This window comes from Dendrobates tinctorius, unplaced genomic scaffold, assembly GCF_039654945.1.
Source record: "Dendrobates tinctorius isolate UK_male_01 unplaced genomic scaffold, ASM3965494v1 ptg000013l, whole genome shotgun sequence".
Classification (NCBI taxonomy): Eukaryota; Metazoa; Chordata; class Amphibia; order Anura; family Dendrobatidae; genus Dendrobates; species Dendrobates tinctorius.
The window spans coordinates 17673851-17701192 of NW_027361681.1; the positions used below are offsets into that span (position 1 = coordinate 17673851).

Sequence of the window (27342 nt, forward strand, 5' to 3'; positions counted from 1 at the left end):
AGATCTCAGCGCGTTACCCTGATAGGATGAGCCTCCTCCTCTCCGTCTCTCTGGAAGTGGCCCTCGGGTGGGGGCAATTCCGGTTAATTCCCCAGCTGAGGGAACTCTGGAGTATGCATTTTCCTGCCTCCGGCAAGCGCACATGCCCCGCGAGCGCATCTCCCAGCAGTCTGTTCCACCGTGGAACGCAACAGGAAATTATGTTCTCAGATCTCGCCCGCATCTGGCATCACTTCCGGCAACCACCTGTCACTCGCGACCGAATGGAGAGAAGGAGGAGAGCCGGGGAGCTCCGAGAGGACCCCGACTCCTGCAGCCCTGCTTTGTCCTGAGGCGCAGGAAGGGCGGGTAAGGTCTCAAGTCCAGAGGGAGCAGCACCAGGAGGGAAAGGCCGGAGCAATTTCCTCAGCTGCCCGGCTTGTTTAAGGTATTTTATGCAGCCTTTGTTCGCCAGCCACAGAGCACCGCAGAAGAACCTCCTCGAGCTCAATAGGGACAGGAAAAACACTGGAGAGAGGAAGTAGGGTGGGGCTATTTAACCTCTTTGCATTTCCTGACCCTATTAGGGCGCGGGGAGTATCCTCCTATGGTGCTGTCATGGAGGGTGACTAGAGAAAAGATTATGAATCAGTACTAATTCTGGTTAAGCTGAGCCCAGAGGCATCTCCAGCCACTTCATATTAAACTTCATCATGCACAGTAGCGGTTTGTGCTTCACAGCTGCTCTTCGTTCACTATTCCGGACATCCTATTGTCACTTCCCCTTGCAAGCTGAAATTTACTAGTGGTATATAAATAAGGATTAATATTATAGCTGAGGGTTGTTCAGGGCTCGGACCCCAATGATCTGATGTTTATGACCTTACATCTCCATGGATCTTCTGTTTGCAGCTCCAGCTGTGGCTGGGAAACTATACACAGTGTAGTGGCCGTTCTAGGGTACTGCAGCTCAGCTCCTACTATATCTAAATCCCATCACTAATATTATATCCTGGAAGACATATATACTAGAATAATCACATATACGTATACTCCAACACCGCCCAATGTTATAAGTTACAACGGTTGCTACATATTTTATTGCAAAACATCAGATATTTTGGACAGCCATGGGATTGCTGCAGCTAATCTCTGATGCATCCCACAATGATTGACTGCAGCTGTCACATGCCATCCAGTCCAGATGAGGAAACTCAGAGATTAGTGGAAGACCAAGGCAAGGGCACGAGAAGATTGGTGGGAATTGTTGGGTATATAATACCAAGGTCAATAATTCACTTATGTTGGGTTTACATGTGTCGACAGAATCATTTGACGATCGCCAATTGGCTATGTGCATACTAACTGTCGGTTGTCTAATGGCTGTTTAAACAGGCTGACCACAAATCTATGTACACAGAACGATTATATTAATCGGCAGAACATCTACTAATTACATAGAACAAGGCGCTGCGGAGAAGGATGATTTCTAAGCTGGCTTAAGAGAAATCATCACACACGATGAATGAGCGCTTTGATGTTTACTGGACTGTTTAGATAAGCCTGTAGTGAGGAACACTCGGACTAACTATCCGACCCCAGTGTAAATGCTTCACGACAATAGGATCTCCAGATCGTGTGCATTTCTTTATATTCTCTCAGTTCTGTACTACAGTCCTTTGGTCGATGCTTCCACACAGTCTCTATATGATAACGTCTTGTGCGTCCAACTCCTGGTCCGGAGAGACATCGGTGAGGATAATATGGCCATTGTGACATATCCTGTGTACAGTATGACAATATCAGTCATTGGTTGGATTGTGGAGTCTCCTCAGAGCAGAGAAAAAGGCAGAAAATCCCAGCCTGACAGACTCACTGTAACCAGTTCAGGTTTATATCCAGACCTCCCAAGACGGCTGCAGGGAGCCTGGGAAAGGGCTTCTCGCTGCAGCTTCCTGCTTACTCTAGCTTACTTGTTTAAATCACACAGCAAAACAGCAGGACCCTGAGCTTACATGGGGCTGCTCACTGCTGTGCTGACCTCACGGTCATATATACAGTAACTTCTACTGCCACTCTGCAGCCTTCTCTTTCACACCTTGCTAACTGTATTGTAGCTCTGTGCAGCAATGCTGGTCATCGCTGAGAGGAGCGTGCATCTCTGTCCAAGGACCTACCTTTACTCACCAGTCAATAACGGACATACAGCTATCGTATCCCAGCCCTCAAAACTTTTCTCATGCTGCACCTACACTTTACAATGCTTTACTTAAGGCTAACTACTAAGTTCTAGCATATGGCTAGGATGCGACATTGTTACATCTAATGAGCGGGACACAATAGTGCCCCCCTGCAACGGCACAGAATTTATAGTGCATGACCGCAGTGGTTACACGACTGGTGAATGGATACTTGTGGTGATCGTTTAATTTCCTGTGTTTAGACAGGCTAACCGCATGTCCATTGCGCACAGAGCTCAATAATGATTCTTCTGTGTGTATAGGCTGACATTGTTGTCGTCGTCATTGATACTCTGGACGATGTGCTGCCGACAACAATGATTTTTAAATCAATCTTAAAATTCATGAACCCAAAAAAGCGAGCGTTTTGCTAGTTTGCTGGGTAATTACAATCATTGGCCTGTTTATCGGGAATCAAGTGCTCTTAGAAAGTCTTGTTCATGTTGATTTTTGGCTTCATGTGACTTTCTTATTATAATGGAGGTTATGTGCAACCGTGTCTTACCTGCGACCGGTCTATATTTCGGGGGGTGGTTTGTACTGCAGTTTTAAAATAGTCACGCTACAACAAATCATAGAAAACATGTGTGACCAAAGTCGCTGTGTAGTCTGTAGTCTAGGGATCAACAACCTTCGTGACTCCAACTGTTGTAACACTACAACTCCCAACATGCCCTTACAGTCGACTGACTCACAACAGCTGTTGTTTTGAAGGTTGCAGACACCTTTTCTAGTCTATAGGAGCCAACTCAGTAGTTCACGATTCGCACACATACCAATATATTTATCCAAATACCCCTTCACCTAACTCTGCTGCTGCGCTCCAAGCCCCACTCCTGACATCCTGCAGAGCATGTGTCACTATCATTAGATCGTTAGCTCTTGAGGTCAGATCCTTTCTTTCCTGACTCATGAGAAGATATTATTAAGGATGAATTGATCAGCCGAGGACCACACGCTGCATCTCGATGCCTGAGTATCTCGTCTTACTAAAAAGCATCATTCACACTGGGCACAGGGAGACTCTGGATGTCTCCTGACACTTTCCCCTGTTAATTGCTGTGGGACGGAAGCTAAATTATGTGTTAAAGAGACAATAAATCCTTCTGGTAATCTGCTCCAGCAGCTGCTGTGTCTTGTGTAATGACAACACTGTGTCAATAGAGAGATAAAGGGCAGATTTATGTCTGCCGCATCCTTCCCTGTGGATCCAAGACTGAAAACTTCAAACCATGCAGAATAGCAGGCTTAAACGATTACCGGAGGATTCCTCCTCTGAATTTAGGAAAACCAGCACAGAGTTATTATGTAATTGACCTCTACTGGGGTCAGAAGGGTTATGTATAGGGGCAGAACTATATGACTGGATACATTATAAATGTCAGATACATATAACATGTATCTCCTCCAGAAGCTTCTATTTAGGCCCATGACAATCAGAGTATGTAATAAATGCTCTATTATTATTATTTATTTATATAGCACCATTGATTCCATGGTGCTGTACATGAGAAGAGTTTACATACAAATTACAGATATCATTTACAGTAAACAAACTAAATTACAGCTATCACTTACAGTAAACAAACTAACAATGACAGACTGATACAGAGAGGAGAGGACCCTGCCCTTTCGGGCTTACATTCTGCAGAATGGTGGGAAAGGAGACAGTAGGTTGGGGGGTTGCAGCAGTTCTGGTGTTGGTTGAGGTGATATCTCCGGTAGTGGTGAGGAGGTAGTGGGGTCATAGCAGGCTGTAGGCTTTCTTGAATAGGTTAGTTTTCAGGTTCCATCTGAAGGATCCAAATGTGGTTGATAGTCAGACATGTTGGGGCAAAGAATTCCAGAGGATGGGGCATATTCGGGAGAAGTCTTGGAGGCGGTTGGGTGAGGAGCAAATAAGTGTGGAGGAGAGAAGGAGGTCTTGGGAAGACCGCAGATTACGTGAGAGAAGGTATCGGGAGATTAGTTCAGAGACATATGGGGAGAATATAGATGGCCTTGTAGGTCAGTATTAGTAATTTGAACTCGATACGCTAAGGTAATGGGAGCCAGTGAAGAGATTTGCAGAGGGGAGAAGCGGAGGAGTAGCGAGAAGAGAGATGAATTAGTTGGGCAGCAAAGTTAAGGATAGAGTGGAGAGGTGCGAGGGTGTTAGCAGGGAGGCTACAGAAAAGAATGTTGCAGTAGCTGAGGCGGGAAATGATGAGGGCATGCACAAGCATTTTAGTAGATTTAGGGTTAAGGAAAGGATGGATTCTGGAAATATTTTTGAGCTGAAGGCGACAGAAGATAGAAAGAGCTTGGATATGTGGTTTGAAGGACAGGGCAGAGTCAAAGGTTACACCGAGGCAGCGGACTTCCGGTACGGGGGAAAGCGTGAGGTCATTGTGATAGATAGGTCAGGTAAGGAAGATCTGTGAGATGGAGGAAAGATGGTGAGTTCAGATTTGTCCATATTGAGCTTGAGGAAGCGAGAGGAGAAGGAGGAGGATATTGCTGATAGACACTCTGGGATTCTGGACAGCAGAGAGGTGACGTCTGGGCCAGAGAGATAGATCTGAGTGTCATCTGCATAACGGTGGTACTGGAATCCGTGGGACTTTATGAGTTGCCCCAGGCCAAGTGTATAGATTGAGAAGCGTAGGGTTAAGGATGGGATAAGTGTGGTGGTGAGGTTGGGGAGGAGGTGGGATGAGGTCGAATGCACAGGTTGTGAGGTGCGATTTGGAGAGGAGACAATTAAGCTCCCCTTCAGTGATGTTGGAGAGGGAAGTTATGGGGTTTGGGCATTGGTCTGGTATACAAAGGGGTTGTAGTGGTGGAACAATGAAGACTTGCCTTGTTTGGCCAATCTTATTTTTGAAGTGTGTGGCAAAGTCCTCCGCAGAGATGAGGGAGGTTGGAGGGGACAGTGGTGGGCGGAGGAGGGAGTTAAAAGTTTTGAATAACTGTTTGGGGTTGTAAGATAGGGAAGATACGAGGGTTGTGAAGTAGGCCTGTTTAGCAGAGGTGAGGGCAGATTTGAAAGCGAGTGTTGCCTGTTTGAATGCAGTGAAGTCATCTTGCGAATTTGTTTTCTTCCAATGCCGCTCTGCAATCCTGGACACTTGCCGGAGCTTTTTAGTGTTGTTATTGTGCCAGAGTTGTCTGTTGGGGTATGTCGCATTCTGCCATGAACGAGAGGGGCGACCGTGTCAATAGCTGATGTGAGAGTGGCATTGTAGAAAGCAGTGGTACTGTCTGTGTCATGGAGTGAGGATATGGATGCCAGTGGTAGAATAGAGTCAGAGAGTATGTGGGTGTCTAGGTGTGCAAAGTTTCTGCGGGGGTGCGCATGTTGCTGGACATGGGTGACAGGAGGACAGGGATGAGAAAGTGATTAGATGGTGGTCGGATAGAGGGAGAGGAGAGGTGGTCAAGTTAGAAAGAGAGCATAGGCGGGTGAAGACCAGGCCTAATGTATGTCCGTCTGAGTGGGTGGCTGAGGAGGACCACTGAGTTAGTACAAAGGATGAAGTAAGGGACAGGAGTTTGGAGGCTGCTGACTGAAGGGTATCAGTGGGGATGTTGAAGTCACCTATGATGATAGTGGGGATGTCAGTTGAAAGAACGTGAAGAAGCCAGGTAGAGAATTGGTCAATGAAGGCAGTGGTCGGGCGTGGAGGTTGGTATATGACGGCCACTTGGAGGTTGGAGGGAGAGTAGATGCGGATAGAGTGGACTTCAAAAGGAGGGGGGGGGATTAGGGAGGGAAGAGATGGGATTGGGTTGAAGGTGCAGTTGGAAGAAAGGAGAATACCCACTCCTCCACCGAGACTGTTGCCAGGGCGAGGAGATGATAACGGGAGCAATGACCCCCCATCAAGTATATTCTGCAAAATAATCTTTGTCATTGATTAGTTTAATGAAGTTGCCACAAATTGCAGCAAAGGGCCTGAGAAAAGAATTGTGGGCCCTGAACTATGGTAATTCCTCACAACATTCTCTCCTTGATTCAGAATCGCAGCCAGAGACCAAAGCGTCATTCAATTAGTGTTGCACAATCCGAAGTGTAGCACGACATGCGCAATATCGATCCAGATAATCTCGTGTTCTCCATGTAGGTCTCATTTACAGATCATTTTGTCCCTACAATGATAATGGAGTTTTGTTTTGCGTCTCAGACAGGAGTAGATGCGCCGAGGGCAACAAAAATATGTCTGTCTGACAGAAATGGGCGATTTTCTGCAAGTGGCGGCTGCGTTCTGGCCAAAATACAATTTGTACATCTTTGTTTCTCAGATTCAAAGCCTCAGCTCACCGGCCCTGGGGAATGAGGCGCTTTATTGTACTATTGGATATGTCTGGTAAATCATTATATAGTGGTAGCCGAGTCCACACCAGCCCAGCAGTCTAAGGCGACTTGTGGCAGTGGATGGCGTGTAGGTTAGTTGTCATTCTCCTGACTACATGGATACATTAAACATGTAGGGCCCGATTCATTAACCCCTTAGTGACAGAGCCAATTTGGTACTTCATGACCAAGTCAATTTTTACAATTCTGACCTCTGTCACTTTATAGCTCTGGAACGCTTTAACGGATCCCATTGATTCTGAGACTGTTTTTTCATTACATATTGTACTTCAAGCTGGTGATAACATTTCTTTGATATAACTTGCATTTATTTGTGAAAAAAGCAGAAATTTGGCGAACATTTTGAAAATTTTTAGATTTTCAAACTTTTAATTTTTGTACACTTAAAATCAGAGTGGTGTCACACAAAATAGTTAATAAATAACATTTTCCACATGTCAACTTTACATCAGCACAATTTTGGAAACTTTTTTTTTTGTTAGGACGTTATAAGGGTTAAAATTTGACCAGAGATTTCTCATTTTTCCAACAAAATTTACAAAAACATTTTTTTAGGGACCACCTCACATTTGAAGTGAGTTTGGGTGGTCAATATATAACAGAAAATACCCAAAAGTGACACTGTTCTAAAAACTGCACCCCTTAAGGTACGCAAAACCACATTCAAGAAGTTTATTAACCCTTCATGTGCTTCACGAGAACTAAAGCAATGTGGAAGGAAAAATGAACATTTTACTTTTTTCACAAAAAATTTACTTTGGAACCAATTTTTTTTTTATTTTCACAAGGGTATCAAGAGAAAGTGGACCACAAAATTTGTTGTGCAATTTCTCCCGAGTACGCCAATACCCGTATGTGGGCGAAAGCCACTGTTTGGGTGCATGGCAGGGCTCAGGAAGGAGGGAGCACCATTTGACTTTTTGAACACAAATTAGCTGGAACCAATGGTGGCGCCATGTCACGTTTGGAGAATGCCTGATGTACCTAAACAGTGGAAACCCCCCAATTCTAACTCCAACCCTAACCCCAACACACACCTAACCCTATCCCAACCCTAACCATAACCCGAACCACAAACCTAACCCTAAAACACCCCTAACCTCAACTATAACCGTAATCGCATCCATAACCACAACCCTAACCTTAGCCCAACCCTAACTTTAGCCCAACGCTAGCCCAATCCTAACTTTAGCCCAACACTAACCCTAGCCCAACCCTAGTCCTAACCCTAGCCCAACCCTTACGTTAGCCCAACCATAACTTTAACCCAATCCACTTTAGCCCAACCCTAATGGAAAAATAGAAACAAATACTTCTTTTAATTTTATTATTTTTACCTAACTATGAAGGTGATAAAGGAGGTTTGATATACAATTTTTTTGATCACTGTGATAGGGTCTATCACAGTGATCAAATTGAACTACGAGGAAAAATTTCCTATTGTTGCCAGGTGTCGGCCGGCAGATCTCGGGCGCGCGCACTGCGTTGGCCCGGGTGACTTCATGGGGGGGGGTTGCAGGGACACCAGAGGTCCAGGCAAGGGGGTAAAACTGAGGACTAAGAGCACTACACGTGTTCGAAACGCGTCCAGTTTTTCCGGACATTCCTTCCCCCAGTATGTACTGGTCTAACAAAGCAGCTTACTGTTTAAATCTATTCTAATATAGATATATGATTTTATTTCCTGAGCTGGACACCTTTTTCTTCATACTCAAATATTTGACGTCAGGCAGAGACATTTCCTTGCTCGGATCAAGCCTCTCATGGCTGTGAGGACACCATCATAAGGGTGAGCTGAATTACTTTCTTTTTTTCATTCGGTAATCAGGGGACCCCATTTCTCTCTCTGATGTGCGAAATTCCGACTCTGGGGGGCGCTGTACACTTATTTCTAAGCGCCATTAAAAAGCGGCGCTGAGGCATAAGTACCCTTAACTGCCGCCGTTAAAAGGCGTACCGGCGGTCGTTAGGGGTTAAGACTGCTGATGTGTACGTCAGTTCTAATAAAGGGAGCAAGATGTGGCTAATTTATTAGGAAGCACCCAGCACTTAGTTAGGTGCATCTTACAACGGTCATGCGCTTCCGCCAGAAAATTACTGGGACTGGAGAACATTACTGGTGAAACTTACACCAGTGGCATACACTTTCATGAATTCAGATAAGCAAAGCAGACTGGGATGTAAAAATAGCAGAAGTCAAAATTTTTGCATGATTGCTAGTTTAGTTGCACAAACATTTTGCGGCATTTGAAGGTGTTTACGCCAGAAACGCTGTACTCCCATCTCATACAGGTCTATGATATGCTAAATAAGTGGAGTAGCAGAAGCACCAAACAAATCCTCATTTCTCTGGTTAGTTAATCGCAGGTAACTATGCAGCATTTTTATGAACCCCCAAAGAAATGGGCTGTTTTTGATGCAGAGAGCTAGACAAAATACATCTTACAATTTGGGAAAAAATTGCTTTTATATCTTAGCATGTAGTTCTCGTTTCTTTTTTCGTGCTGGACAGGGTGTAAATTTGTTTTGATTTTTTGTTTTGTTTTTATTTCTTAGAGAGAAAAGTGACTTAATTGTGTTATCTACAATATGATGAGGATATACAATTTATTGTGATAGTTTATGCTTTTCTTTATTTAATAAAATGTGATTATAAAGAAAGAGCAAAAAAAATGTACAGCACCGTGCAAAGTTTTAGGCAGATGTGGGACAAATGCAGCAAAGTAAGAAACTTCGTACATAGGAGTGATTGCATAAGTAAAAGATTAAAGGGAACCTGTCAGCAGTTTTGGCCGACTGCCTTTCAGGGCTTATCTACAGCATTCTACAATGCTGCAGATAACCCCCCCCCCCCCCGTCTGACCTGCAAGATAAGAAAAATAACTTTTATTATACTCACCCGGGGGGGGGGGGGGGGGGGCGCGGTCCGGTGCGATCCAGTTCAATGGGTGTCACAGGACAGGCGCCTCCCATGTTCTTGCAACGCCGCCCTCCTACTTGCTTCCTCGCTTCCGGCATCGTACTCCTGTGCAGGCGTACTTATCTGTCCTGTTGAGGGCAGAGTAGATTCCTGCAGTGTGCAGATGCCGGGAAAGGTCAAAGAGGCCCAGCGCCTGCGCACTGCAGGAATCTGCTCTGCCCTCAACATTGAAGATAAGTACATCTGTGCAGAAGAACGATGTCGGGGAGCGATGAAGCAAGCGGGAGGACAGCAACGCAAGAAGATGGGAGGCAACGGACCTGCGACACACATCGGACTGGACCGCATTGTTCCCCCCACCCCGAGTGAGTACAGTAAAACTTATTTTTCTTATCTTGCAGGTCAGACGGGGGCTTATCTACAGCATTGTAGAATGCTGTAGATAAGCCCTGAAAGGCAGTGGCCGCATCTTATAGCGGCCAAAACAGCTGACAGGTTCCCTTTAAAAGAAAAATGTAAGTACCATCAACAATTTTCATCATGTAATCGCTTCAGCGAAGCATCTGATTCTGCAGCTGGTCAACGACACCCAACATCTAGTCAATGTCATTAAGAACGAGGAATCCTAGTCAATGTCATTAAGAACGAGGAATCCTGGAAGTGATGATCCGGCCCCGCATATCCCTGATCTCCCATCATCCAGTCTGTCTGAGATTACATGAAGAGACTGAAGGATCTGGGGTCAGTTCTCCAAAATGTTTAAAACAACCTCATGGTGAATTCCTTCATAACCTGTGTGCAGGTATTGAAAAGAATGATAGAGGTGACCGCGGGCACAAAAATACTGATGATGGAGGCAATGAATGGTCACCAGATGATGACGAAGGCGATGGACAGTCACCAGATACTGATGAAGGCGGCACCAGGTGGCCACCGCTACCAGATTACTGATGATGAAGGCAACGGACGGTCACAAAATGCAGATGATAGAGGCGACAGTCAACAGATACATATGGAGACAACGGATGGTCACTTGATACTGATGATGTAGGTGACAGAAGACTAACAGATACTTATGATGGAGGCGACGGACGGTCACCAGATCCTGAAGATGGAGGCAACGGACGATCACCAAATCCTGAAGATGAAGGCAACGGCCGGTCACCAAATACTGATGATGGAGGTGACAGGCGGTCAACAGATACTGATGGGATTTATATCTCTCTTTTCCTCAGTCACTTTGAATTTTGTTCATTGATAAAATTAAACTACTAACATTGACAGAATATTTGGATGCTTCTTACTCTGCAGCATACTTTCCAAGAACTGCTTTTGTACAGTCTTGTGTATGCTATATATACAGCACGTATAATGTATCCAGGGTATGAATGCCACCAGTATATTGAGTCGGACACATTTCATTTTTAACACGACACATCTACAAGTGAACTTCTTGCAGACCTTCACCCGGCCCAAGGATAACATGGCACTTGGCTGGCGATCATCCCTACAAAGGTCTCCCCCTATTGTACAATACCACAAACAGACTTGATGTCAGTGAGATAAATTACTGGAGGATCGGAGCTTTCCTCCCCCATTGGTGATTGCATGGGGTATACCTAGCCCCTGTCCGATCACCATGACACAATTGTATGTCAAGAATTAAAAATTCTGTGTCTCAGGCTACAAACTAGTAACCCTACAGGTGGCAGCACTATGATAGAGGGACAGGAAGCCAGTAATAACTACACAAAAGTTAGAGAGGAGGTCTCTCACGGGCAAGCAGCAGGGATTTTGATGGCTACTATTTTACTAGTCAAAAGGGAGGCCGCCAGTGATATATTCATGCAGGTAAATACGGAGAAAAAATCTGCCCTCTCCCTGAAATTGACATAGTGTCAGGTTGCCTGGCATGACAAGTGTAGCAAGTTAGATAGGTATAGATTATCACCTGATGGGTGGTCAAGATAAGAGCCTCCTGGTGGATGGAGCGGCTGATCTAAATTTCCCTCATTCCTTATCACAAACTTCTTACCGGCAGCCGTCCAGCTGCCTAAAACTACACAAACATTTACAGAGAATTAATATCAATATGCACAAGAGCTTACATTTCACTATATACAACATTTATTAACAAGAGCCAAAAGCCTGCGCTGACTGCGGCCGGAACGAGATCCGCCGAGTGCTAGGAGTAGCCGAGTGGTCGCAGCCGGTGCTGACTGAGCAGGCAACCATAGACATGACATATATATATTTCACACAACCAAATAGTCCACTCAGCTTTTTCATAGTTATATCTGTTACTGGGAAAGCTGGGTAACACCCCAGATCGGATATCATCCAACTAATAAGGTCCTAGATGGAAAATCCACCATCGTGCCTAAAGTAATGAGTCTGGATGCAAAATCGTCACCAAGCTTTCTAATAATCAGATATAACAGACACTGATACAGTGAATATTAGTAGTAGTTTTACTTTTAGCATTTGAAATAAATGTTTGCATTATAACAGCAAATCATAGATTGTTAATATCCTAATTGCGCTTTAATTAGCTTAGAGCTAAGAACCAAATGGTAGAGAGAATACTGGCGGTCCCTGAAGAGGAATCAGGCCCAACATACAGGCTCTTACCTTCTCGCTTCATCCCCATAGCAAGACACTTCTGATAACGACAATACTGACAGCGGTTCCTCTGACGCTTGTCAATCAGACAGTCCTTGTTATCTCTGCAGGTGTAAGTCAGGTCCTTCCGAACAGTCCTCTTGAAAAATCCTTTACATCCTTCACAGCTGTACACGCCATAGTGTTTACCTGCGAGACATAGTGTTTACCTGTTATATTCACGCTGACATGAAGAAGCAACCAGAAAGTAAAAGCTTTCATGTTAATAATTGACTTTTCTTTTCAATCATTTCTACAAAATAAGGAAGAATCATAAAAAAGAAAAAGTAATAATCTCATCTATCCACAGGAGATCAGCAGTGACATCACTGAGAATGCCGCCTATCCACAGATCAGCGGTGAGATCACTGAGAATGTCGCCTATCCATTACTAGAGATCAGCAGTGACATCACTGAGAATGCCGCCTATCCATCACTAGTGATCAGCGGTGACATCACTGAGAATGTCGCCTATCCATCACTAGAGATCAGCAGTGACATCACTGAGAATGCCGCCTATCCATCACTAGTGATCAGCGGTCACATCACTGAGAATGCCGCCTATCCATCACTAGTGATCAGGGGTGAGATCACTGAGAATGTCGCCTATCCATCACTAGAGATCAGCAGTGAGATCACTGAGAATGTCGCCTATCCATCACTAGAGATCAGCAGTGACATCACTGAGAATGCCTCCTATCCATCACTAGAGATCAGCGGTGAGATCACTGAGAATGTCGCCTATCCATGACTAGTGATCAGTGGTGAGATCACTGAGAATGTCGCCTATCCATCACTAGAGATCAGCAGTGACATCACTGAGAATGCCGCCTATCCATCAATAGTGATCAGCGGTGACATCACTGAGAATGCCGCCTATCCATCACTAGTGATCAGCAGTGAGATCACTGAGAATGTCGCCTATCCATCACTAGAGATCAGCAGTGAGATCACTGAGAATGACGCCTATCCATCAATAGAGATCAGCGGTGACATCACTGAGAATGCCTCCTATCCATCACTAGAGATCAGCGGTGAGATCACTGAGAATGCCGCCTATCCATCACTAGTGATCAGCGGTGAGATTACTGAGAATGTCGCCTATCCATCACTAGAGATCAGCAGTGAGATCACTGAGAATGTCGCCTATCCATCACTAGAGATCAGCAGTGACATCACTGAGAATGCCTCCTATCCATCACTAGAGATCAGCGGTGAGATCACTGAGAATGTCGCCTATCCATCACTAGAGATCAGCAGAGACATCACTGAGAATGCCGCCTATCCATCACTAGTGATCAGCGGTGACATCACTGAGAATGCCGCCTATCCATCACTAGTGATCAGCGGTGCCATCACTGAGAATGACGCCTATCCACAGATCAGCGGTGACATCACTGAGAATGTCGCCTATCCATCACTAGAGATCAGATGTGACATCACTGAGAATGCCGCCTATCCATCACTAGTGATCAGTGGTGACATCACTGAGAATGCCGCCTATCCATCACTAAAGATCAGCGGTGACATCACTGAGAATGACGCCTATCCATCACTAGTGATCAGTGGTGACATCACTAAGAATGCCACCTATCCATCACTAGAGATCAGCGGTGCCATCACTGAGAATGCCGCCTATCCACAGATCAGCGGTGACATCACTGAGAATGTCGCCTATCCATCACTAGAGATCAGATGTGACATCACTGAGAATGCCGCCTATCCATCACTAGTGATCAGTGGTGACATCACTGAGAATGCCACCTATCCATCACTAGTGATCAGTGGTGACATCATTGAGAATGCCGCCTATGCATCACTAAAGATCAGCGGTGACATCACTGAGAATGACGCCTATCCATCACTAGTGATCAGCGGTGACATCACTGAGAATGCCGCCTATCCATCACTAGTGATCAGTGGTGACATCACTGAGAATGCCACCTATCCATCACTAGTGATCAGTGGTGACATCATTGAGAATGCCGCCTATGCATCACTAAAGATCAGCGGTGACATCACTGAGAATGACGCCTATCCATCACTAGTGATCAGCGGTGACATCACTGAGAATGCCACCTATCCATCACTAGTGATCAGCGGTGCCATCATTGAGAATGCCGCCTATCCATTACTAGAGATCAGCAGTGACATCACTGAGAATGCCGCCTATCCATCACTAGTGATCAGCGGTGACATCACTGAGAATGCCACCTATCCATCACTAGTGATCAACGGTGCCATCACTGAGAATGCCGCCTATCCATCACTAGAGATCAGAGGTGACATCACTGAGAATGCCGCCTATCCATCACTAGTGATCAGTGGTGACATCACTGAGAATGCCACCTATCTATCACTAGTGATCAGCGGTGACATCACTGAGAATGCCACCTATCCATCACTAGAGATCAGCAGTGACATCACTGAGAATGCCATCTATCCATCACTAGAGATCACTGGTGACATCACTGAGAATGCCACCTATCCATCACTAGAGATCACTGGTGACATCACTGAGAATACTGGTGACATCACTGAGAATGCCGCCTATCCATCACTAGAGATCAGCGGTGACATCACTGAGAACGCCGCCATACCATCACTAGAGAAAAGTGGTGACATCACTGAGAATGCCGCCTATCCATCACTAGAGATCAGCAGTGACATTACTGAGAATGCCGTCTATCCATCAGTAGAGATCAGAGGTGACATCACTGAGAATGCCGCCTATCCATCACTAGAGATCAGAGGTGACATCACTGAGAATGCCGCCTATCCATCAATAGAGATCAGTGGTGACATCACTGAGAATGCCGCCTATCCATCAGTAGAGATCAGAGGTGACATCACTGAGAATGCCGCCTATCCATCAGTAGAGATCAGAGGTGACATCACTGAGAATGCCACCTATCCATCACTAGAGATCAGGAGTGACATCACTGAGAATGCCACCTATCCATCACTAGAGATCAGCAGTGACATCACTGAGAATGCCGCCTATCTATCACTAGAGAGGAGTGGTGACATCACTGAGAATACGGCCTATCCATCACTAGAGATCAGAGGTGACATCACTGAGAATGCCACCTATCCATCACTAGAGATCACTGGTGATATCACTGAGAATGCCTCCTATCCATCACTAGAGATCAGCAGTGACATCACTGAGAATGCCGCCTATCCATCACAAGTGATCAGCAGTGACATCACTGAGAATGCCGCCTATCCATCAGTAGAGATCAGTGATGACATCACTGAGAATGCCACCTATCCATCACTAGAGATCAGTGATGACATCACTGAGAATGCCGCCTATCCATCACTAGAGATCAGCAGTGACATCACTGAGAATGCCGCCTATCCATCAGTAGAGCTCAGGGGTGACATCACTAAGAATGCCGCCTATCCATCACTAGAGATCAGCAGTGACATCACTGAGAATGCTGCCTATCCATCACTAGAGATCACTGGTGACATCACTGAGAATGCCGCCTATCCATCACTAGAGATCAGCAGTGACATCACTGAGAATGCCGCCTATCCATCACTAGAGATCAGCAGTGACATCACTGAGAATGCCGCCTATCCATCAGTAGAGATCAGAGGTGACATCACTGAGAATGCCTCCTATCCATCACTAGAGATGAGCGGTGACATCACTGAGAATGCCTCCTATCCATCAGTAGAGATCAGAGGTGACATCACAGAGAATGCCACCTATCCATCACTAGAGATCAGTGGTGACATCACTGAGAATGCCGCCTATCCATCACTAGAGATCAGCAGTGACATCACTGAGAATGCCGCCTATCCATCACTAGAGATCAGTGGTGCCATCACTGAGAATGCCGCCTATCCATCACTAGAGATCAGCAGTGACATCAATGTGAATGTGACTAGAAGGGAATCGTACGATCACCACAAAAATCAGATATTACAAAAGGAAACGAGAATAACAGTGTCTATTGGAAACGGTTTGACCTTGGCATATTTCTCAGGGGTAGAAACTTTTATATAGATTACATATGTGTTTACACTTTACCAATTGCAGCAAGGAGCTTCCTGGTGGCAGAATACGGTAAATGATGGATCTTGGGTCATTAAAACACTGCGTGATAACCTTCAGAGAGACAGGTTTTGTGCACCCCATTTACCCTGCAATGTTCTCTACCAAACACAAAGAAAAAAAGTCACTGTCTAGCGTAAAGAAACATGCTGATAAAGGACGCAAGCAACGAGCACAGAGAGATGTAGTCAAAATGCAATCCCAAGCTACTATCACTCCCAGCAACATTATCTTGTGGAGGACAGCAATTTAGTTGCCAATTTATTTCGTTTTTGTTATATCACAGTAATACATTTTTTGTAGTGCTGTTAGGGAATTCCCTATCTATGCAGTAATCCTATGGACTGGGTTAGGTTACTACACACTGAAGCCACTGGGAACATCACTCCTCGTCTATGAGGACCAGGTATGTAACTGGCATGCCCACACTCGCTGTACAGGACCCCCATGTGTTTTTTTCCCTTTCTCACCATTAGTAAAGATGGTGGGTTGTCCATTTCTTAGTAGATGTAAGGACGGTAGTGCGGCTTTGAGGAATGCACAAGAATAGACAGTTCACTTCATCTTCTTAACCACTTGCCAGACACAATGGAGACAGACATGTCAGGAAAGGTCCTGGGCCGCTCCATGTGACCCTCACCACAATTCCCCAAGCTACACATAACTTCCTTTGAAGATTTCAAACGTAAAAGATTAAATGTTCTGAATTCAGCCCCTAATCAGATCCTGATATTAGGAAAGGCAGAAATAAAATAATGTGACATTGCCCAAGTTAGTCAGTAAGCAGTGGACACACAAATGATAGAAAGCAGCCACATATTGGGTGATAAATGCAGTGTTCACCAGAAAAGAAAATGCAAGGTAGGAGAGCGCGGGCAAAGACATTCTCCACTGGATGCAATGCAGTAAGAGTAGTTAAAAGCATGGACAACAACAATCCTTACCAGAAGATGCTAACAGAGACAAAGTAAGAGGTCAGCAGCAACAACGATCCATATCATAAGGTGACACCAGAGACAAAGTAAGAGCTCAGAAGAGCGAGCAACAACGATCCCTAGCAGAAGGTGACAGAGACAAAGAGGTCAGCAGCGAGGGCTACAACTATCCCTACCAGAAGATGACACCAGAGACAAAGTAAGAGGTCAGCAGCAAGAGCAACAATGATCCATTCCAGAAGGTGACACCGAGTCCTGGTAAGAGATCAACAACATAGACGACAACTATCCCTACCAAAATGTGACACAGGACACAAAGTAAGACAGGTCATTAGAGCAGGTGACAATGATCCCTACCAGAAGGTGACACAGAAGACCTGGTAAGAAGTCAACAAAGCGGGCAACAATGATCTCTGGCAGAAAGTAACCAAACAAGATACAACCTCCTCCACCTGAGGGTAAAGGTACTGTCACACTAAGAGATATCGCTAGCAATATCGCTATAACTTGTGACGTTGCAGCGATATTGCTAGCGATATCGCTGTGTCTGATACTTACCTACGACCCGCTCCCCCGCTGGTTATCGCTGATCGCGCGAGAACGTTCAGGACTGTTTCTCGTCGTCCGCTTCCTGCGGCGCTTCCTGCTGTGACGACGAGCGACGCGTGGAGCCGGGCGGGAGGTCGCAGGATCGCCTAGTGTGACAAGTAGCGATCCCCGTCCCCAGCGATGTCGCTAGTGAGACCTGCCTGTGTGGCAGCTCACTAGCGACCACTTAGCGATGCACCAGCGATCCTGACCGGTCGGGATCGCTGGTACATCGCTAAGTGTGACAGTAACTTAACACGAGACATGGTCACTAGGCAAGCGACAATCCCCACTAGAAGGTGACACAAGAGACATTGTAAGAGAGGTCACCAGAAAGCTCACAAGAACAGGCAATCTACACATAAGACATGGTAAAAAAGGTCACTAGAGTGTGAGATAAAGATCCTCTTCACAAGACATAGAAAGAGACATCTTCACCTTGTGATCTAAGAATCTGAAGAGAGGAAACAGATGGGTCCTTACAAAAATCTGTTGCAAGGATCTATAGGTCGTTCCTGCGAGCACTACACATAAAATTCAGGATTACACAAAAGGATGTAAAGAAACACAGCATTATGTCTGGCTAAGGGATGTGTCTGGTATTGTAGCCAGTCTCCATTCATGTGAATAGGACTGACCATAAGGGGGAGAGATATTAAGCTATTTGTGCTGGATTACAGGCTCTATTAATGGCCCTTACTTACTTTGTGCTTTAGACACTTTCTGCGCCTTGTCTGACAAGAAACAAAGCTTTCCATGTGCCAATATGTAAAACTGTGGTGCATATTCCTGGCACATAGTAAGCCAGCTAAGTAGTCAGTGTAAAAGTTCACCACATTTATCACGGTATGAACCACTACTAGTGTTGAGCATTCCGATACCGCAAGTATCGGGTATCGGCCGATACTTGCTGTATCGGAATTCCGATACCGACTTCCGATATTTTTTCAATATCGGAATTCGGCATCGGAATCGGAAGTTCAGTTGATTGACGGCCTGACGTCATCATGATGCGCGGTGTGTGCGCATCATGATGCGCCGTCATTTCGGGCCTTCCGGGGGTCTCTGCCGGCCTGCCGGGGGGCTGTGCCGGCCTGCCGGGGGGCTGTGTGGACTGCCCGGGGTCTCTGCCGGCCTGCCGGGGGGCTGTGCCGGCCTGCCGGTGGTCTGTGCACCCTGTGGGGGTCTGTACCGGCCTGCCGGGGGGCTGTGCCGGCCTGCCGGGGGGCTGTGCTGATGTCCGGGGGTCTGTGCAAGCATCGTCCGATGGGACTACAAGTCCCATCGGGCGATGCCTGCTACCATGACAGTGATTGACACATTAGCCAATGATGGGACAGTAGTAGTCCCATCATCCGGCTAATGTGTTAAATGTTAAAAAAAAAAAAAAAAAATACTACATACATACTACATGCATGCTACATACATATTACATGCTACATACATACTACATATATACTACATACATACTACATACATGCTACATACATACTACATGCATGCTACATACATACTACATGCTACATACATACTACATGCATGCTACATACATACTACATATATACTACATACATACTACATACATGCTACATACATACTGCATGCTACATACATACTACATACATACTACATACATACTACATGCATGCTACATACATACTACATATATACTACATGCATGCTACATACATACTACATGCTACATACATACATATATACTACATACATACTACATACATGCTACATACATACTGCATGCTACATACATACTACATGCTACATACATACCACATACATACTACATGCTACATACATACTACATATATACTACATGCATGCTACATACATACTACATGCTACATACATACCACATACATACTACATACATGCTACATATATACTACATGCATGCTACATACATACTACATATATACTACATGCATGCTACATACATACTACATGCTACATGCATGCTACATACATACTACATACATACTACATGCTACATACATACCACATATATACTACATACATACAATACATTCATACAATACATACATAGACATACAGTACATATAACATAGAGTAACATACTTACCAATACTTGTCACATTGTTCCCCGAAGCCATTGTCTTTCCGGAATAAATATTAACATAACAAACCACAAAAATACTCACCCACGATCCGAAGCAGTCCACGAGTGTGTCCCACGACGATCTTGGGTAGAGAACTGCAGCATCAGATGATGCTGCCGTTCTCTACGGGCTGCAGGAATCCAATGACGGAAGGTAGGTATCCTTCCGCACTGTATTCCTCCGCCACTTAAAAAAAAAAAAAGTCCCTAGTCTCACTTTATGCCATTGCTGTGTGGGAAATTCCCACACAGCAATGGCATAAAGTGAGACTAGGGACTTTTTTTTTTTTTAAGTGGCGGAGGAATACAGTGCGGAAGGATACCTACCTTCCGTCATTGGATTCCTGCAGCCCGTAGAGAACGGCAGCATCATCTGATGCTGCCGTTCTCTACCCAAGATCGTCGTGGGACACACTCGTGGACTGCTTCGGATCGTGGGTGAGTATTTTTGTGGTTTGTTATGTTAATATTTATTCCGGAAAGACAATGGCTTCGGGGAACAATGTGACAAGTATTGGTAAGTATGTTACTCTATGTTATATATGTCTATGTATGTATTGTATGAATGTATTGTATGTATGTAGTATATATGTAGTATGTATGTAGCATGTAGTATGTATGTAGCATGCATGTAGTATATATGTAGTATGTATGTAGCATGTAGTATGTATGTAGCATGCATGTAGTATGTATGTAGCATGCATGTAGTATGTATATGGTATGTATGTAGCATGTAGTATGTATGTAGCATGCATGTAGTATATATGTGTTATGTATGTGGTATGTATGTAGCATGCATGTAGCATGCATGTAGTATGTATGTAGTATGTATGTAGTATATATGTAGTATGTATGTAGCATGTAGTATGTATGTAGTATGTATGTAGCATGCATGTAGCATGCAGTATGTATGTAGCATGCATGTAGTATATATGTAGTATGTATGTAGCATGTAGTATGTAGCATGCATGTAGTATATATGTAGTATGTAGCATGTAGTATGTATGTAGCATGCATGTAGTATATATGTGTTATGTATGTAGCATGTAGCATGCATGTAGCATGCATGTAGTATGTATGTAGTATATATGTGGTATGTATGTAGCATGCAGTATGTATGTAGCATGCATGTAGTATATATGTAGTATGTATGTTGCATGTAGTATGAATGTAGCATGTATGTAGTATGTAGTATGAATGTAGCATGTATGTAGTATGCATGTTGTATGTATGTAGCATGTAATTTTTTTTTTTTTTTACATTTAACACATTAGCCGGATGATGGGACTACTACTGTCCCATCATTGGCTAATGTGTCAATCACTGTCATGGTAGCAGGCATCGCCCGATGGGACTTGTAGTCCCATCGGACGATGCCTGCACAGACCCCCGGAGCCTGCACAGACCACCGGCAGGCCGGCACAGCCCCCCGGAGCCTGCACAGCCCCCCGGCAGGCCGGCACAGCCCCCCGGCAGGCCGGCACAGCCCCCCGGCAGGCCGGCACAGCCCCCCGGAGCCTGCACAGACCACCGGCAGGCCGGCACAGACCACCGGAGCCTGCACAGACCCCCTGGCAGGCCGGCACAGCCCCCCGAAAGGCCCGTACAGACCCCAGAGAGGCTGTACAAGGGCAGGAAAGGGTTTTTCTTATTCCGATACCGGAAGTCCCATAGACTTGAATGGGACTTCCGGTATCGGAATCGGCGATACCGATACTTTTTTTAAAGATCGGCCGATACCATCCGATACGATACTTTGAAGTATCGGACGGTATCGCTCAACTCTAACCACTACAATAAACTTTTGGCTTTATCAGATTGTGTAAGTTTGCACTACACTCTTCTCAGCCATAGATACATCTTTACCTGAAGATCTGTCCCCGCAGATGGCACAGATGTGCTTTGTGAAGGCCGCCATAGCTCCTGAGGGGTGTATTGGCACTTTAAGGATGCCATTTATTCCTGGTGGAGGCTTGATGTCCTCTGTGCTGCTGACTGAATTCATGGGGGAATGCAGCTGAAACAAGAGGCACAGAAGGAGCAGATATTAATATTGTGCACATTATTACATTTTACATGATTCAAAACACAATGAGAATCTCTGAAATCTGGTAGTAAATGACGAGTAATGTTGGTTGACTTTCCCATAGGCTTAATTCTAAAGAGCATTATCCCATGAACAATGTATATTACCTATCCACAACGGTGATAAATACCAACATGGATTTGGAGATTGGGAGATCCCGATTTGGACAAAGCAGAACTGCGCATACCGGACCGCCACTCCAACACTGGCTGTGTGGGCAGAGGTCTAACACCCTCACTACTGGACCCATAGACATAGAAGTGAAGTGAGCGGTGGACACCACTGCACGCTTCTGCGCCAATCGATATGAAGCGGGGTCATACACACACAGGAGATACTATGCTCCTGGTCCTAAGTCAGGTTTTCCAGTCATAGGGAGATAACGCTAATCACAGCATAATATAACTTTCTCATCATTTGTGATTCAGTTTTCATTGTCTAAGATCTTTGCTTGCGGTCAGTGAAAGGCAAAAAAAAACCCACCATCGAGATGACACCAGTGTCCAGGTCATTAGTGCTGGGAGATCTGACACAAATGTGATAGCTGCACACTGTATCATGTGCACAGCAATGACTGGGGATGGGCACTGTTCACACCGCACAACCAGTCATGTTCTCGCCACCTTGCAGTCACTGTGCATAAAAGGGAAAATGTGATAAATGAGGATTGAGCTATGAAGAGTCCCATCTTCCCCAAAGCCAATACACATAGGACATTTCTGGAAGAGCGTGACACCAGCTGTAATTAGTGATCCTCACCTCTTCTGTTTTTACAAAAATCCTTGTTATATATCAGTCACTTAATTGCCTGAAGTATTTTATGAAGCTGAAGATATAAATTTCCCATAAGCATTTGTGCCGAGACTGCTTGTTCACTGTGCCGATGTAACGCCTCTACGCTTAATAACCCACCTCGCCCGGATCTTCTCCTCGCCAGGAGATCTTACACCATATAAACTTTCGCACCCTCAGAAAGAAAAAAAAAATAATGGAAAAAGCTGAGATGAGAGGCAGCGTGATGTGGGACACAAACTCATTGCCTAATTAGCTTGTCCAAGACTCTGGCAGGCTCTCTGCAACATCAAAAGCAGATGGACAGCAGCGAGCGCAGGCGGCGAGGGGGAGACACAGCTCTAGAGGATCACAGGCCTGCACCAAGTCTTAAGTGGTTTTATCTAATGCTCAGGGAGGGCGATGATTCCAAGTCAGGTGGGAGGAGGACTGTACCTAAGATGTGGAAATGCAAGACAGGAGATAAGATAATCAACCTCTACATTACTGCACAGCTGCCATCAGTATGCAGCCAGGAATACACTTCCGGTCTCATCAGAGACTCAGGATCCGCCTTGCTTTACACTGCAGCCTTTAAAATTAGATGCTCAGCATAAAGTAGATACATGATGAGATGATAGCAAACAAAGAAACTACAAAAAAATCAACAAAAAGATGATTAGGAATGAAGGAAATTAACTTATAAGTGGATAGCAGGTTGGAAAGCACGTAATTCTATGTAGATACATATCCAATCATCAGCACACAAAATAAGGGAGAGATACACATACGTGTATCCAATCATCAGCTCACAAAGTAAAGGGGGAGATACACATACGTGTATCCAATCATTCACAGAGTAAAGGGAGAGATACACATACATGTATCCAATCATCAGCTCACAAAGTAAAGGGGGAGATACACATACATGTATCCAATCATTCACAGAGTAAAGGGGGAGATACACATACATGTATCCAATCATTCACAGAGTAAAGGGGGAGATACACATACATGTATCCAATCATTCACAGAGTAAAGGGGTGATACACATACGTGTATCCAATCATTCACAGTGTAAAGGGGGAGATACACATACATGTATCCAATCATGACGTTGGTATTGTCAAGTGGTTTACCTCACGGGAGACCAAGCATCTTGACTTTCCCCCGTTACTCCTGCGTGACCATGAAAACCCCCACCCCTTCATCGGTGCCAACTAAGACACGGACACGAGTATTTTCTTTGGAATTTTTATGGCCACAGCAGCCTTTTATTAAACAAAAAAAAAGCAACAGTAAACACCGTATCATAAATAACATAAGTACAATGACTTGAACACTGAAAGGAGGAGTCCTTGAAGCCACAAGATCATGGTGAATTAGTCCAAAATACTGTGAACAAACCCCGTCCATTTGCTCCCAGCAGGTTACCCCACAGGCTCAGGAGCACCAGCACACCAATAGATACTGTCCACGAACTACTTGGAGTTCCGCCCACTTCCGACGAAAACTCCCCATCCACCTTTCACCAGATCACGACCAGCATACCTTTTAACGGAGGAGACCCTACACACCGAGTCTCCAAAACCAATTTCCACCGACTTCAAGGACTGCCCCCTCCTCCAAAACCGCCATGACCCAAAATTAGAATCACACTCCCAGCTGTCGAAAAGAAGGGAGGGAGGGTGGGACTGCTTTGGAGCTGGGAGAGCGGGAACAGAGGGCGGGAACAGCCCTAACCCTCACCTAAATACCCCCTGGCTCCCCCTGCCTGTTAACCCCTCCCCCCCAAACCCTCCAACCCCCCGTCATGATGGCCTCCACCCACGCCTCCTATGTGGGGCTGGGAGGCTTACTCCGGCCATTTCTTGACGTTGGTATTGTCAAGTGGTTTACCTCAGGGGAGACCAAGCATCTTGACTTTCCCCCGTTACCCCTGCGTGACCATGAAAACCCCCACCCCTTCATCGGCGCCAACTAAGACACGGACACGAGTATTTTCTTTGGAATTTTTATGGCCACAGCAGCCTTTCATTAAACCAAGAGAAAACAGTAAATACCGTATCATAAATAACATAAGTACAATGACTTGAACACTGAAAGGAGGAGTCCTTGAAGCCACAAGATTATGGTGAAGTAGTCCAAAATACTGTGAACAAACCCCGTCCATTTGCTCCCAGCCGTTGCCCCACAGGCTCAGGAGCACCAGCACACCAATAGATAATGTCCACGAACTACTTGGAGATCCGCCCACTTCCGACGGAAAACTCCCCATCCACCTTTCACCAGATCACGACCAGCATACCTTTTAACGGAGGAGACCCTACACACAGAGTCTCCAAAACTAATTTCCACCGACTTCAAGGACTCCCCCCTCCTCCAAAACCGCCACAACGAGGGGGCCTTGAACACCTCAATGACCCGAGATCCCCCCAACCCGCCATGCGACAGCCCTCTCTATACCGTCCTGAAGGGCGAGGGCCCAAATATCGGAACCCACTGCATTTAAATGGATCCCGTCCGCCAACCAAAAATCACCCTCGCCCTTTTCCAAATCGAAATACCGCACGGCAACTCCCCGATTTCTAACAATAAAAGCAGACACCGCTCTGTTAACTTTTATCCTGGCCCGATTAACCTTCTCCAACGATCTCATAGACCGCCAACGCCTGCATGGCACAATCTCAGACCACACAATAGTGACCCCCAGGTACATCAACCACAACCTTAAGCAATCCTGCTTAATGTCCTTGACCAACTCCCGAAAGGGCCGAACCGCCAGATCGTTACCCCCAGCGTGAATAGCGAGAATATCTGGTGCCCGGTCCAACCGGGCGCATTCATGGATCTCCGGCAACACCCTTCGCCACACCAGGCCCCTGAACCCGAGCCACCGCACCAACGCCATGGCCCTGGGAATCCCCAGCTGTCTGCCTTCGCTCCTGACATTGGCTCGCAATGCTCCCCAATAAACGAAGGAGTGACCAAAAATCCAGACCAGCAGCGGCTCAGCACCTGAAACAAAAAACGACACTAACAGAAAAATATACTTGCAGCATAAATTTAACGCCAACCCACTCAAACTCTTGTTCGTCCCATGTTCACGACCAACCAAACCCCCCCCCCTTTAGAAATTAAAGCCGAACGTAACTGCGGTACCGATTGGACCTCCACCCCCCAATGCGCTGTATTAAAGAGGGACCTAAACCACAGGCTGCCGCCTCGGTCGCCGCTCCTATCCTGAATGAATGAGAGGCAAAGTGGGAGTCATCTATCCCCAAACACCGAATGGATTTTTTAAAAACCGCGCCAAACTGATACCAAGACAAACTGCCCCGTCTGCGTGATACAACAAGGAACCGCTCAAACTGGGACAAAGCTCCCAAAAACTCCGCCAGTACTGAACAGGGCACATTAACGAACCAGACACGCCACCCAACAACACCACCCGGCGGCCTTTCCCAGACTGGTCCGTTTTGGACCGTTGCAGCCAGAATTCAACGCCCCGTGAGGTCAATACCACATCCCTGGATAACAAGCCACCCATCGACTCTTTATTGGGAGACACAAGCTCCCCCACCCGCAAAGCCCCAAAAGATGCAAACGAGAAGGCCAGGTGAAACAACAAAACCTCATATCGATCCGAACAGACCGACTCCAGAACCCGACCCAATTGCTCCAATAGATTAAAAGATCCCTGCTCCCGCGCAACCGAAAACCAAAAGACAAACCCGCCAACAAGCGCATTACCTTTGCACGGGACCAACCCTCCCTCGCACCTCGCCCCAACAATGACAACAACATTCTCTCCTGATCAAGCCCGGCCCAACTGGTTTGGCCGGCCATAAGGACCTCTTCCCACATCAGCCACACTGCCCAGTAAGCCTCCCAAGTTTTTGGTGCCAGTGACGATTCAATCAGCGACTCTGCGGCCAGTAAGCCACCCTCCACAGCTCCTCCGGACAAGTTAGACCCTCAATCTCTGCTTCCGGAGCCAAAGAACGAAAACGATCCCACTGCGAACAAGAGAGAGAGTTAGCTATCTCGTTCCTCACGCCGGGCACGTGCGTCGCGGTTACATGGGCAATCAAAGACAAACACAATAGCACCAATTGCTGTAAAACTCGAACAACTGGAGGGGACGATGCAGTAAGACCATTAATCGCGCTCACAACGCCCATGTTGTCGCAATTAAAACGAACACGCCGGTTCCTGAAATCCTGCCCCCACAAATGCACCGCCACCAGTATTGGAAAAATCTCCAACAACATGATGTTGCGCACCATACCGGCCGAAACCCACGTGTCAGGCCATTGAGCCGCACACCATTGCCCTCTGAAATAGGTGCCAAAACCGAACCCGCCAGCCGCGTCCGTAAACAAATCCAATGCATCGTTACCTACCACCTCCGCCATTACCAAAGAGCAACCGTTGTACTCCTCCAAAAAGGACTCCCAGACTGCCAAATCGGCCCTGAGCTCCGATGACAACCTAACAAAATGGTGGGGAGCCCGAATCCCCGCAGTAGCCCTAGCCAGCCAACGTGAAAAAACTCGAGCCATCGGCATAACCCGACAAGCGAAGTTAAGCTTCCCCAAC

General features: G+C 45.9%; 1 protein-coding gene across 5 annotated transcripts in view; it reads right to left on the reverse strand.

Moving 5' to 3' along the window:
* Positions 1 to 27342, reverse strand: part of RXRA (retinoid X receptor alpha) — a 276687-nt gene that overhangs the window by 38630 nt on the left and 210715 nt on the right. For 4 of the 5 annotated variants that reach the window (XM_073559470.1, XM_073559474.1, XM_073559472.1 and 1 more), the window contains 3 exons: positions 21750 to 21900; positions 12128 to 12307; positions 11448 to 11555 (listed from right to left, as the gene is read on the reverse strand). In XM_073559470.1, coding sequence (XP_073415571.1) covers positions 11448 to 11555; positions 12128 to 12307; positions 21750 to 21900 — 439 coding nt within the window. The remainder of the gene's footprint in view (positions 1 to 11447; positions 11556 to 12127; positions 12308 to 21749; positions 21901 to 27342) is intronic. The other variant, XM_073559471.1, reaches the window with a different exon arrangement.